Below are 15,548 nucleotides of genomic sequence, written 5' to 3' on the forward strand. Positions count from 1 at the left end.
AATAAGTAAAGGTTGAATTAGAAACTTTATATCAGGTTTGGTAATTTTCACATACTAAGTTATACACGGGCAACACTTTGCACAGCCCACCTAATCTTAACACTACCACGTTGGAAAATCACATCAAATTGGGGTCACTACTAACCCCCCTTTTCTCTCTTCCTTTTTTTTTTTTTTTTTTTCTCTCTCTCTTGTTAGATACCTGAAAGTATCTTTATAATTTTGGATTCACTTTACACAATCACTAAAGTAAATCTGGTACATGGATAAGTTTCTTGGCATTCCTGCCAAAACACCCTCTCCAGCCATGGCAGCTAGGCATAGGGACAGAAAGCCCAAGGGCATACAGGACTCAGCTACTGATACACAACCAGCTCTATCAAATATAGCAATGCCTGAAGTATTGAATATTCAGAGTCTGGTCGCAAGTATTTCAGAAGCCCTGTCTCCCAAATTTGATGCTTTGAGGGCAGAAATTAAAAAAGATATTTCTTCTTTAACACAAGAAATTAGGCAATTTTCATCTAGGTTGCAAGATGCTGAGCAGAGAGTCTCTGATTTAGAAGACTTAACAACATCACATAGTTCTAAGCTAGATAATATTAGTAGTAATATTCAAAAAACTCTCTCCAGGTTAGAAGACCTAGAAAACCGCAGCAGAAGAAACAACATTAGAATAATAGGTCTCCCAGAGGAGAAACACTATGAGGACCTAGGATCCTTCATCTCAGACACTCTGACTGCAGCCCTCAAACTTCCAACGTCATATCATCGAATACTGGTAGAGAGAGCACATAGGCTGGGTCCACCTCGTACATCTAATCAAAATGTTACCAGGCCTAGACCAGTAATTGCAAAATTACTTAACTATCAAGACAAAACTATTCTTTTACAACATTTTCGTAAAATCCAACCTCTCATTATTAATGGTGCTAAGATTCTTATTTTTCAGGATTTTTCGGCTGAGACAGCTTCTAAAAGGAGAGATTTGGCACCTATTTGCACTAAATTCATAAACTATGGTGTTGATGCCACCATAGTTTATACAGCCAAACTTAAAGTAACAGTAAATTAAGTAGTCCACTTTTTTTTGGAAGCTCATGCAGCCGAGAAATTCTATATATCTTTGTCCTCGCTAGCACCTGAAAGGTTAATATCACCATAGCAAAGTTAGGTTTGGTATATGGGAAGATCGCCGCGGTTGGGGTAAATGGGGAAAGCTGCTGGGGGGGTCCCCCCAATTTTTTTTTTTTAATTTTTTTTTTGTTTGTTTTTTTTCTCTCCCTCTCCTCCTTGCTCCATATAAAGCTTTAAGAACATAAGAAAATAGAAAAATTCAGGATAATTTCGTGGAATGTAGGAGGGATCTCTACCCCTATTAAACGGAAAACTATACTGACCCAATTAGGAAAACTTCAAACGGATATAGGCTTTGTTCAAGAAACACATCTCAATTCAGAAGAATCTTGTAAACTTAAAGCTTCATGGGTTAGAGAAGTATTTTTCTCGCCTAGTGTTAATAAAAAAAGGGGAGTGGCCATTTTAATTGGGAAAATAATTCAGCTTGAGGTAATACACTGTGAGCCTGATCCGGAGGGAAGATATGTTCTATTAAAAGTAAAAATCGCCCAGGAAATGTATACACTATGTAACATTTATGGCCCTAACACTTTTGACTTAGAATTTTGGAATAAAATACAATCTAAACTTCTCTTATATAGTCAGGGGCATTTAATTATGGGAGGGGATTTTAATATGGCGCCGCAGTGCCCGTTAGATAGACTCCGTGAAACTGCGAAACAAAAAAAGCAGAAAAAGGATAATTTGGAATTTAACATGTTTAATAAAATAAAGCAAAATTTAGCAGTACGTGATATTTGGAGGAATCAGAATCCGGATACCCAGGAATTTACCTGTCTCTCAAAAGCACACAAGACTCTTTCACGAATAGACCTATTCCTTATAGATGAGCGCCTGGGGACTCTCATGGTACAAGCGGGAATCACTCCTATCTTATTATCAGATCATGCCCCTATCACTCTCGATTTTCAGTCTAAACAATCAAAACCTAAAACAATACGTTTTTACTTCCCATACTATTTAGCGACTGATATGAAGTTTAAAACTTGCCTTAGATCTAAGTTCGAGGAATTCTTACGGTTTAATTCCAATTATATAGATCGCCCTGAATCGCTCTGGGAGACTGCTAAGGCAGTTCTCAGAGGTGAAATTCTAGCATATAACATAGCCTTGACTAAAAAATTGAAATTAAGGGAAAAGGAAATATATAAAGCATTAACTAATGCATATAATAGATTTTTGCTTCACAAAAATTCCCAAAATTGGACCAAATATGTACAAGCTAAAGAAGCTCAGGATACATTTGCTCTGGCTCAACAAACGCAAAAATAATTAAAAATGCATGCCAAACTATATAGGTTTGGGAATAAATCCGGAAAGATGTTGGCCAGATTGGTTAAGAACGAGAAAAAGCAATCTCACATTGAAGAAATCATTGATAAGGGTAAACGAATCTTAAATCCCGATAAAATTGCAGCTGTACTTGTGGAATATTACCAAGATATATACTCATGTAAAGGTTATGATAATGATAAAGCTGCAGAGTTCTGGAAAAAGTTCGTAAGTCCCTCGCTAACAGATGAGTGCATCAGTAGTCTTAATTCCCCTATATCTGCTCAAGAAGTAGTGAAGGTAATCTCTAAACTTCCTGCTAATAAAGCGGCAGGTCCAGACGGATTACCGGGCGAATTTTATAAAATATTATCTGCAGAAATCTCCCCCTATCTAACAAATCTATACAATGATATTTACATCAATGGTAAACCAGTTACACCTTCATTCTCTTCCTCTTATACGTCTTTAATACTTAAGGGAGGGAAGGACCCGAGGAAAAAAGAATCCTATCGGCCAATAGCCTTGCTTAATTCAGACTATAAGATTCTAACTTCTATTCTAGCCTCTAGACTTCAGTCAATTCTCCCAAAAATAATACATATGGATCAAGCTGGTTTCTTAAACAGACGTAATTCCTCGGCCAAAATTAGGGAGGTTTTAGCTACACTTGAATATCTTGAAAAAAATCTCTCGACTGGGGGGGGGGGGGGGGGAGAGGACCTACCTGGGGTTCCAGATATGGCTATTATCTCTATTGACGCAGAAAAAGCGTTTGACTCTGTCACTTTTAAACACCTTAATATATCTTTACTGAAGTTCGGTATCAAAGGTAAATTTCCTGAATTCATAGAGAATTTATATAAACACTCAGCCACAAGTCTGATAGTCAATGGAACGGTATCCTCACCTATAACTTTGGAAAGAGGAACTCGCCAGGGTTGCCCTCTCTCCCCACTCCTGTTTGATGTTGCCATTGAGCCTTTGGCAATCATGATAAGACAAAGCCTGGAAGGTATCAAGATTATAAATCATGAGATGAAAATTGGGTTATATGCGGATGACGTACTGCTTTATTTATCAAATACTAAAATCAATATTCCCAAACTTATGCAGATAATTGATCAGTATGATACTTTTCAGGTTATAAAATAAATGCAGCCAAATCCGAAATTCTCTGGATTCGGAAGAATAGTGATTCATGTATAGACAACCCATTTAAAATAGTAACAAACTCAATTAAATACTTAGGAATAAATATCCCGATGAACTCCGGTGATTTATATGAACTCAACATACCCCCAATTATAAAGCAAATTAGGGAAAAACTTAGAATATGGCAGAGTCTACCACTATCAATTTCAGGGTGTGTAGCACTATTTAAAATGATCCTCCTTCCGAAGTTGTTATATATACTTCAGAACGTCCCAGTAATTCTTTTCGAAAAAGATGCTCGGCTGATTAATGGTCTAATTGGACAATTCCTTTGGCAGGGGAAAAGGGCACAAATATCCCTCAACAAACTTTCCCTCTCTCGTGAACTTGGAGGCATGGCACTTCCAGATATCAGAGCGTATAACCTCAGTTTCTTGGCACGAATAGCGGCTTGCTGGATGTTGTCTAAAGACTACATTTTAAATAATCATCTTGAAACTAACATCTGTGATCCGTATCTTCCTTTAGCACTTTTACACTCCTCTCCTAAAGAGTTACCATCAGAGATCAAGAGACTTAAAGTTATCATTAATCCTATTAAGGCATGGTGGAAGATACTAAAGCTTCTCTCTATTAATCCCAAAGCTTCGAACTACCTTTCTCTGATAGGTAATCCAAAATTTCAACCTGGATTGAACTCTGAGGTTTTTAATAGATGGCATAAGAATGGACTAAACAAACTATTTCTACTGATAGATGGAGAAAGAAAAACTATTAAAACATTTGAAGAACTGAAAAGGGAATTTAATTTACTTAATAAAGACTTTTTTGCTTATCTACAGATAAGACATTTCCTTTTTGAAATAACTAGAGAAGTAGGATGGAGTTGGAAATTGGGTAAATTGGAAAATTGGCTTATACTTATGAGAACTAATCAGATGCCCATTTGTCTGTGCTATCAGCTACTTGGTAGTAACAGGGGAAATTTAAACCTGACCAGGCTCGCCTCAACATGGACCTCACTTCTAGGGCAGAACACGGTGGATTCAAAAATTATGCAACACTCTATAGGTAAAGTGGCAAAGATAACTCTCTCTGCCACATGGCGGGAAGCGCACATTAGATTGCTTCATAGAGCATACTTCACTCCGGAAAAAGGCCTCAGGATACACAATTTGGATTTTGATAAATGCCCTAAATGCTCACTCTCAGCAGCTAATCTTGAACATATGTTCTGGTATTGCCCAAAAATAAGAAATACATGGCGTAAGCTAGAATATTGGTTGAATAGGGTCCTAAAAATTCCCCCAGTGACCTTTTCTCTCTACCAGATAATATTATGTATTGATAATTCAAATGAGCGCCATCCTAATGATAAATTGGTATCTACTTCCATATTAGCCACCAGATATTTGATATGCAAAAAATGGAAAATGCGCTCTGTACCTAGTGTCTCTGAAATTCAGAATTGTCTGAAAAAACAATGCTTACTAGAACAGAAAGACACAGACATAGATAATGAAGATGATATAAGGAAATATTTTAATAAATGGGCAGTGTATATTAAATCACTTTCTGAAAACGAAAGGGAATATATGATCTTTCCGTTTCAAAACTCAGAATTAGTTCTTTTAAACATATGGTAAATGGAGCAGGGAGAGAGTTGGACTTTCTTGGTTTGTGTGGTTGATTGTTCGATTGTGTTGTGGATAAAACCCCAACATAGGGCGATTTAAGATAATTATTATTTCTCTTTTTTAATTCGGATTATAATAAAAGTAAACTTCCCTTGAAGAAGACTGTGTGTTTGAGGCTATACAATATGTTTTGGACTGATAAAACTGTATGAATTATCAGATGTTAACAACTCTTTTTTGGCTGCTTGGGACTGTTATGACTCTTATCCGTATCACTGTATAGCATTGCCTTTTGTTGGTAAATAAAAGTATTTAAAAAAAAAAAAATTGCATGCTCTATCTGAATCACAAAAAAAAAAATTGGGCTCAGTGTCCCTTTAACACATTCATTTAATTTCCCTTAAAATATATCAAGTACATTAATGTGTGTGTCGAAAAGTACTTTATTTGGACCTGTGCCTTCCTCTAGTATAAATATTAGATGCCCACTGGCTGATACGTACTTCCTTCTAATGCTCAATGGCTGATAGGTACTTCCTTCTAACTCTCACTGGCTGATAGGTACTTCCTTCTAACGCTCACTGGCTGTTAGGTACTTCCTTCCAATGCTCACTGGCTGATACGTACTTCCTTCTAATGCTCAATGGCTATTAGGTACTTCCTTCTAATGCTCACTGGCTGATAGGTACTTCCTTCTAACTCTCACTGGCTAATAGGTACTTCCTTCTAACGCTCACTGGCTGTTAGGTACTTCCTTCCAATGCTCACTGGCTGATAGGTACTTCCTTCTAATGCTCAATGGCTATTAGGTACTTCCTTCTAATGCTCACTGGATGATAGGTACTTCCTTCTAACGCTCACTGGCTGATAGGTACTTCCTTCCAATGCTCACTAGCTGATACGTACTTCCTTCTAATGCTCACTGGCTGATACGTACTTCATTCTAATGCTCACTGGCTGATATGTACTTGATTCTAATGCTCACTGGCTGATAGGTTCTTCCTTCTAATACTCACTGGCTGATAGGTACTTCCTTCTAACACTCACTGGCTGATAGGTACTTCCTTCTAATGCTCACTGGCTGATACTTACTTCTTTCTAATGCTCACTGGCCAATAGGTACTTGATTCTAATGTTCACTGGCTAATAGGTACTTGATTCTAATGCTCACTGGCTGATAGGTACTTCCTTCTAATGCTCACTGGCTGATAGGTACCTGATTCTAATGCTCAGTGGCTGATACGTACTTCCTTCTAATGCTCACTGGCTGATATGTATTTGATTCTAATACTCACTGACTGATAGGTACTTGATTCTAATGCTCACTGGCTGATATGTACTTGATTCTAATGCTCACTGGCTGATAGGTACTTGATTCTAATGCTCACTGACTGATAGGTATGTGCTTCTAATGCTCACTGGTTGATAGGTACTTCCTTCTAATGCTCAATGGCTGATATGCACTTCCTTCTAATGCTCACTGGCTGATATGCACTTGCTTCTAATGCTCACTGGCTGATCGGTACTTGATTCTAATGCTCACTGACTGATATGTACTTGATTCTAATGCTCACTGGTTGATAGGTTGATAGATACTTTATTCTAGTGCTCACTAGGTTAAAATTACTTGCTTCAAATGCTCACTGGCTAACAAAAGTACTTGATTATAATGTTTACTGGCTGAGAGGTATGTGCTATTAATGCTCACTGGTTGAGAGGTATGTGCTATTAATGCTCACTGACTGAAAGGTACTTAATTCTAATGCTCACTGGTTTATAGGTACTTTATTCTAATGCTCACTGTTTGATAGGTACTTTATTCTAATGCTCACTGTTTGATAGGTACTTTATTCTAATGCTCACTGGCTGATAGGTATTTGATTCTAATGCTCAATGGTTGATAGGTACGTTATTCTAATGCTCACTGTTTGATAGGTACTTTATTCTAATGCTCACTGTTTGATAGGTACTTTATTCTAATGCTCACTGGCTGATAGGTATTTGATTCTAATGCTCAATGGTTGATAGGTACGTTATTCTAATGCTCAATGGTTGATATATACGTTATTCTAATGCTCACTAGATTAAAGATACTTGCTTCAAATGTGCACTGGCTGAGAAGTAGTTGATTATAATGTTTACTTGCTGATAGGTATTTGTTTCTAATACTCACTGGTTGATAGGTACTTGATTCTAATGCTCACTGGCTAATAGGTACTTGATTATAATGTTTACTGGCTGATAGGTACTTGATTCTAGTGTTCACTGGCTGATAGGTACTTTATTCTAATGCTCACTGGCTGATAGGTACTTTATTCCAATGTTCACTGGCTGATAGGTACTTGATTCTAAAGTTCACTGGCTGATAGGTACTTGATTGTAATGTTCACTGGCTGATAGGTACATTATTCTAATGCTCACTGGCTGATAGGTACTTGATTTTAATGCTCACTGGCTGATATGTACTTGATTCTAATGTTCACTGGCTAATAGGTACTTTATTCTAATGTTAACTGGCTGATAGGTACTTGATTCTTATGTTCACTAGCTGATAGGTACTTGATTCTAATGCTCACTGGTTGATAGGTACTTGATTCTAATGCTCACTGTTTGATAGATATTTGTGTCTAATGCTCAATGGCTGATAGGTACTTTATTCTAATGCTTACTGTTTGATAGGTACTTCCTTCTAATGCTCACTGTTTGATAGTTACTTGATTCCAATGCTCACTGTTTGATAGGTACTTTATTCTAATGCTCACTGTTTGATAGGTACTTTATTCTAATGCTCACTGTTTGATAGGTACATTATTCTAATGCTCACTTGCTGATAGGTACTTTATTCTAATGCTCACTGGTTGATAGGTATTTGTTTCTAATGCTCACTGGCTGATAGGTGCTTGATTCTAATGCTCACCGACTGGTACGCTGAGCATTCGTACCTATCAGCCAATGAGCATAATTAGTCATACTTCCCAACATTTCCCAGCAGCTATTTGGAATGGGGAGGCTGGTGGCTCAGGCTTGGAGACTCCAGGTGGAGTTGCAGCAAACTTAGGAGGATTCACAGCATGTCAGTAGCGCAGTTGGGTGTAGATTTGCAGAGATGAATGGAAAGTTAGACAGAGCAGAACAGTGCCTAAGTAATCCTGGTCCTGATCAACCCTGGACATTTATAATAGCAGGAAATACACAACTGATAACAATGCATTTGCTTTAAATGGTCTTTAAGCTGTTTTAAGAAACTTTTACTAAAGTTGCTCTTTCCTAAATGTAAGAGAAATTCAAGTTGAGTATACTGTCCATTTAATCTTTTTTTTAAACATGAGTTGGTGGGTGATTATATATCCAAGACATGACCAGTCTTATATAACAACAGACATATACACTCACCTCATCTAAACACTGAAAGGCAGGACTTGCAGAAACATCCTTTGGACCTTCTTCCTCCACACAAAAGGGAGCTAGTGCAAAAAGTGGCTTCTCTTGGTCTTGGACGTCTTCCTCCTCTTTAGTTTCAGAATCTGAGTCACTTAGCTGAGTACGTTCTTCTTCAATGCTGCTCATGTTTATGCTAGAAATATCAATACAAATAAATATGAACAAAAGCATGAAGGGGCTCATAAAACAGATGCCTTACAATGTAATTACATCAAAGGGACAGGAAACGGAAAAAATGTAACATAATTCTGTACTATGTGCAAATGATGTATCATAAGGATTGCCGTCCCTTTTTAAAAAAGATGTCAAACTATACATTTATGCACCAAAGAGTTTTCTTATCATTCATTTATAGTGATCATCTCTGGCTATACTCAAACAGCCCAGCCCAGGAGCGCGCTTTATTAAGTTGTGATTACACAGCAAGCCCGTGACACATTTCTAATAAAAACTACAGTGCCAAAGAGGAAGGCTATAAATAAATGATAAGAAAACTTTTGGGTGCACACAGTTATAATTTGACATTTTTTTTTTTTTTTTAAAGGGACAGCTACCCAGATAATACATAATTTTGCACATTGTACAGAATTCTTATTATCCTGCAGATCAGATGAAAGCAAACAAAGGGCGCCTCATGTGTGTATCAGTAGTTCCAATAGATACTCCTACAGCAGAATACATGTGCAAGATACTCACATTTAGTAGCAGCACTCAATTGTGCTTATAGAGACAAACTGAAGGTTTGCAGTGCTTCAGCTCACTGTTCTGCTTATGCCTGAGGAAACGGCGTGCAAGCCGAGAAACGCGTTGTATTAGCAGATAACCAATTTGTTATAACCCTGCATTTGTGGGTCTATATGACCATTTTATCTTTTGTTACAATAAATTTCCATGTGCTTTTAAATAAGGCTGTTTATTCCTATTTCGCTACTAAATTCATTGAGTCACACACAGGAGTTCCTGTTTGCCGGAGAACAGCACTGCAAACCTTCAGCTTGTCTCTATAAGCACAACTGAGTGATGCTACCATATGTGAGTATCCTGCACATTTACACTGCTGTAGGAGTATCTATTGGAACTACTGATACACACATGAGGCGCCCTTTGTTTGCTTTCATCTGCAGGATAATATGAATATCACCTTTTGGGGTTGAGAAGGGGCGCAGCCTTTCACATTGTCACGTCTGATAGAGATTTTTTTCCTTGTTCACAGCTGGACTTTACTTTTGATTTTTGAACTTTGTCTTGATTTTATTTAGTTTGATTAATAACATATTACTTGTTGCTGGACGTGCATATATTTTATGTTTGGTTTTTATATTTATATATTTTTATATTTCATATTTTTGTTTTGCATTTTTATACATTATTATTATTATTTTTTTCTTAGCGCCACCTTGTGCTCTTAGGGAGCATTTATTGTTAGTGCAGAATTCTGTAAACCCCCCCCCCCCAATGTTTACTGTCCCTTTAAGACTAAAGTGTGTTAATCTATGATCAGTGGATGCTTGTCTACAACAGCAGCTGGATATTGTCTGCCCCAAATACCATCCCAAGCATACAATTATGCTAAGAGATAAAGCAAGTTGAAGCTTTCAAATACACTATTACCTATTACATACATGTTTAAAGAAACTAAAGAAAGTGACGGTATTAAAGGGAACTATAGATGTAATAAGAAAATGCTTTCCTATGACTATGGGTTTAACCTTTACAAAGGGTTTATACACAGTTACAGACCAGCAGTGTGCTATCAAATATGGCATATGTGCATAGCTGTCAATCACCAGCTGTAGCCAGTTCATAATTGGCAGTGCATTGCTGTTCTAGAGCAGACTTTAAAGGGAAAGTAAACACCTTGAGATTCTTTTATGTGTTTAACCCCTTTGTGTTGGGGAAAAGCAATAGTGCAATACGAATATGTCGTAACGCATTTTATCAGGCTGCCAAGAAAGTAGTTCCTCACATTTGTACTAAATTTTGTAAATATACAATTAAAGGGACATTAAACACTTTTTAATTGTAATATAAAATGTTTAATTATGCATCGTAAAACATTTTTTTCAATAAACCTTCATTGTGTAATTGCTCCCTTTTTTATTTGAAAGTTCACTCTGAAGATTTTGTGTCCTTCAAATCCGAGAATTAGAAGCCTACCTGTGATAAGATAAGATGATGTAAGACCGCTAACAAAATTATAGTGACTAACCTTGACCACTTCAGTAACAAGACTGGACAGGCTAATCCAATAAAGTGGCTGGGGAATTTAGCTGTTAAAAAAACAATAATAGAAAACAATCCCTTAGAAAAATGTATCTAACGATTTTCAACAGCAAATCACCATTAAAGGGACATTACACTTTTTTCCCTATCATGATTCAGATAGAGCATACAATTTTAAACAACTTGTTTAATTACTTCTATTATAAACTGTGCTTCATTCTCTTGGTATCCTTTGTTGAAGGAGCAGCAATGCACTGCTGGGAGCATTGTGCATTGCTGCTCCTGAGTTTACATATGTATTCTTTTCAACAAAGGATACCAAGAGAATGACGTAAATTAGATTGAAGTAAGTTGTTTAAAACAATATGCTCTATCTGAATCATAAATGTTATGATTTTGACTTTACTGTCCCCTTAAAGCCTATGGAGATTTTTGCAGATCAATCATTTAATAAACTTTTCTAAAGGATTATGATCAACCCCAAAGTGTTAATATTTGATTATAATGTATTAGTTTAGGAAGTTATCTTTACCATAGGTGTGAGTATAATTCATTTGGCCCTAGGCCAGTTTCAACATTAGTGACCAGATCTCCATGTAAAAGAGCGTTTGGTCGCCCCTGCACTACAGCACTTTCTTGTTGTTCCTTTATGTCCCTTGTTTCACTTCACATGTTATTTTGTTATTTAAATGACAAGGCGCGCCACCTTAGCTTTAGTTTGGGAGGAATAAACACTGCTTGTATCCCTACAAATATACCTGTAGATTGTAAGTTCTTTAGCGCAGGGCTCCTCTCTGTTTTGCAAAGCCTCTGGGAAATATTGGGAAGTATGTTTTAGGTATCAGTATTTGTTTTTTTACCATGAATCAGTGTCATGTACCCAGCATGCATTTGGCAGCACAGATAAATGATAGTAATATGCCCCTGATCTGTGTTTTTGTTCTACCAGTGCCCATGACCCACCACTTGCCTACCAGCAATTCAGAAGTAAATAGCGGAGTATCTTATCACTGAACCTATGCAACATATCAATATCTGCCACAGCAGTGAGAAGTAGGTACCACTACAAAATGTAACACCTTCTATAAACACAGGCTTTCATTCCAATTTGTTATATCTCCCATTATTTCCCAGGTGCCCTCTGGAACCGGGAGGTCTGTGATGTGTGAGGGAGGCATAAGCATGGAGTCACTTGTGCAGAGTGGGCGGTGTTGGTTGGGCTGTGAAGGAGTATTGGGGTAGTCCTTGGTTTCACTTTGAAAACTGGGACATTTGCCCTACGAAGACAGCTGTTGGGGAGCCAGCGATTGTTAGAGTCATGTGACAACTTCTAACACAACTGGGGTATTTTTTTGGATTCCTATTTGATGTTATTTCCAATCATTTTGAATTAATTATGCCACATCTGTAACAAATTTGGAGTTCCTACATTTGGATGTGGTAGACAAACAAAAATGTATAAGAATCAGGCTTTTTACAGACCACTGAAAAACCTTGTCATTATTTGATTTGATAGTGATCATAGCTTTCTTATGGCCTAGATTTGGAGTTTGGCGGTAGCCGTGAAAACCAGCGTTAGAGGCTCCTAACGCTGGTTTTAGGCTAACTCCGGTATTTGGAGTCACTCAAAAAAGGGTCTAACGCTCACTTTTCAGCCGCGACTTTTCCATACCGCAGATCCCCTTACGTAAATTGCGTATCCTATCTTTTCAATGGGATTTTTGTAACTCCGGTATTTAGAGTCGTGTCTGAAGTGAGCGTTAGAAATCTAACGACAAAACTCCAGCCGCAGAAAAAAGTCAGTAGTTAAGAGCTTTTTGGGCTAACGCCGGTTCATAAACCTCTTAACTACTGTACTCTAAAGTACACTAACACCCATAAACTACCTATGTACCCCTAAACCGAGGTCCCCCCACATCGCCGCCACTCGATTAAATTTTTTTAACCCCTAATCTGCCGACCGCCACCTACGTTATACTTATGTACCCCTAATCTGCTGCCCCTAACACCGCCGACCCCTGTATTATATTTATTAACCCCTAATCTGCCCCCCACAACGTCGCCGCCAGCTACCTACAATAATTAACCCCTAATCTGCCGACCGCAAAGCGCCGCCACCTACATTATAGCTATGTACCCCTAATCTGCTGCCCCTAACACCGCCGACCCCTATATTATATTTATTAACCCCTAATCTGCCCCCCACAACGTCGCCTCCACCTGCCTACACTTATTAACCCCTAATCTGCCGAGCGGACCGCACCGCTATCATAATAAAGTTATTAACCCCTAATCCGCCTCACTAACCCTATAATAAATAGTATTAACCCCTAATCTGCCCTCCCTAACATCGCCGACACCTAACTTCAATTATTAACCCCTAATCTGCCGACCGGAGCTCACCGCTATTCTAATAAATGTATTAACCCCTAAAGCTAAGTCTAACCCTAACACCCCCCTAAGTTAAATATAATTTTAATCTAACGAAATTAATTAACTCTTATTAAATAAATTATTCCTATTTAAAGCTAAATACTTACCTGTAAAATAAATCCTAATATAGCTACAATATAAATTATAATTGTTATTTTATTAGGGGGCTTAGAGTAGGTGTAATTAGTTTAAAATTGTTGTAATATTTTTCTTATGTTTGTAAATATTTTTTTATTTTTTGTAACTTAGTTCTTTTTTATTTTTTGTACTTTAGTTAGTTTATTTCATTGTAGTTATTTGTAGATATTGTATTTAATTAATGTATTGATAGTGTAGTGTTAGGTTTAATTGTAGGTAATTGTAGGTATTTTATTTAATTAATTTAATGATAGTATAGTGTTAGGTTTAATTGTAACTTAGGTTAGGATTTATTTTACAGGTAATTTTGTAATTATTTTAACTAGGTAACTATTAAATAGTTCTTAACTATTTAATAGCTATTGTACCTGGTTAAAATAATTACAAAGTTGCCTGTAAAATAAATATTAATCCTAAAATAGCTACAATGTAATTATAATTTATATTGTAGCTATATTAGGATTTATTTTACAGGTAAGTATTTAGCTTTCAATAGGAATAATTTATTTAATAAGAGTTAATTAATTTTGTTAGATTAAAATTATATTTAACTTAGGGGGGTGTTAGTGTTAGGGTTAGACTTAGCTTTAGGGGTTAATACATTTATTAGAATAGCGGTGAGCTCCGGTCGGCAGATTAGGGGTTAATAATTGAAGTTAGGTGTCGGCGATGTTAGGGAGGGCATATTAGGGGTTAATACTATTTATTATAGGGTTAGTGAGGCGGATTAGGGGTTAATAACTTTATTATGATAGCGGTGCGGTCCGCTCGGCAGATTAGGGGTTAATAAGTGTAGGCAGGTGGGGGCGACGTTGTGGGCGGCAGATTAGGGGTAAATAAATATAATATAGGGGTCGGCGGTGTTAGGGGCAGCAGATTAGGGGTACATAAGGATAATGTAAGTAGCTGCGGTTTACGGAGCGGCAGATTAGGGGTTAAAAATAATATGCAGGGGTCAGCGATAGCGGGGGCGGCAGATTAGGGGTTAATAAGTGTAAGGTTAGGGGTGTTTAGACTCGGGGTACATGTTAGGGTGTTAGGTGCAGATGTAGGAAGTGTTTCCCCATAGCAAACAATGGGGCTGCGTTAGGAGCTGAACGCGGCTTTTTTGCAGGTGTTAGGTTTTTTTTCAGCTCAAACAGCCCCATTGTTTTCTATGGGGGAATCGTGCACAAGCACGTTTTTGAGGCTGGCCACTTGCGTAAGCAACTCTGGTATCGAGAGTTGAAGCTGCGTTAAATATGCTCTACGCTCCTTTTTTGGAGCCTAACGCAGCCTTTATGTGGACTCTCAATACCAGAGTTATTTTTATGGTGCGGCCAGAAAAAAGCCGGCGTTAGCTTTTCGGGTCGTTACCGACAAAACTCTAAATCTAGCCGTTAGTTTTTTAATGTGTTTTTTTACTTTTCAACTTAGGACATAAAGAAAACTAAGCAAATTTGATGATAGAAGTACATTGTAAACTTGTGTTTGTTCTTTTTTAATTGAATGCTCTGTATGAAACATGAAACTTACATTTTGACTGTAGTGTCCTTTTCATTTTGCTGTCCCTTTATTTAAGTTCTGCAAAATGTTTAGGAGTATTAGAATAATCTTTTTTTCAAACACTGGCTATAATATTTATTTAAAGGGACCATAAACCTAAAATTTAATTCACCAAAAATTAATTAATAAATTAATGAAAATTAAACAATATTGCAATATTATTTATTTTGCTTGTCGCACGTTCCCTAGAGAAGAAGCCAAACACTGTACCCTAAGTATGCTGTAAAGTGCTGGAAATCGCCAGAACTAACTATATGCTAAATAGTAATCCCTTAGAGCAGTGGATAAACACATTTACAGCTAGCCCTAATTGGTCACCATCAATGGAGATAAGTAAAACATACTTACCAGGGTTTTCAAGTAGTTTGTTGGCACAATCTGCAGCTTTGCATTAATAAATGAACAGTTTTAAAGCTTTTCAAACATTTAAAGAGACAGTATGGTCAAAATTAAATTTATACTTAAATGGACTAGATAGAGCATGACATTTAAAATATAAACAATGCTCCAATTTACTTTTATTATCAGTTTTGCTTAGTCCTCTAAGTATCTTTTGTTAAATAG

At 37.1% G+C, this 15,548-nt stretch overlaps 1 protein-coding gene across 1 annotated transcript in view; it reads right to left on the minus strand.

The window, feature by feature from the left end:
- The window catches only part of CCDC146 (coiled-coil domain containing 146), a 430,933-nt gene that overhangs the window by 409,018 nt on the left and 6,367 nt on the right, over nucleotides 1–15,548 (minus strand). The window contains exon 2 of the mRNA XM_053716534.1: nucleotides 8,598–8,778. Coding sequence (XP_053572509.1) covers nucleotides 8,598–8,771 — 174 coding nt within the window. The 5' untranslated portion in view covers nucleotides 8,772–8,778. The remainder of the gene's footprint in view (nucleotides 1–8,597; nucleotides 8,779–15,548) is intronic.

This window comes from Bombina bombina, chromosome 6 (genome assembly GCF_027579735.1).
Source record: "Bombina bombina isolate aBomBom1 chromosome 6, aBomBom1.pri, whole genome shotgun sequence".
Classification (NCBI taxonomy): Eukaryota; Metazoa; Chordata; class Amphibia; order Anura; family Bombinatoridae; genus Bombina; species Bombina bombina.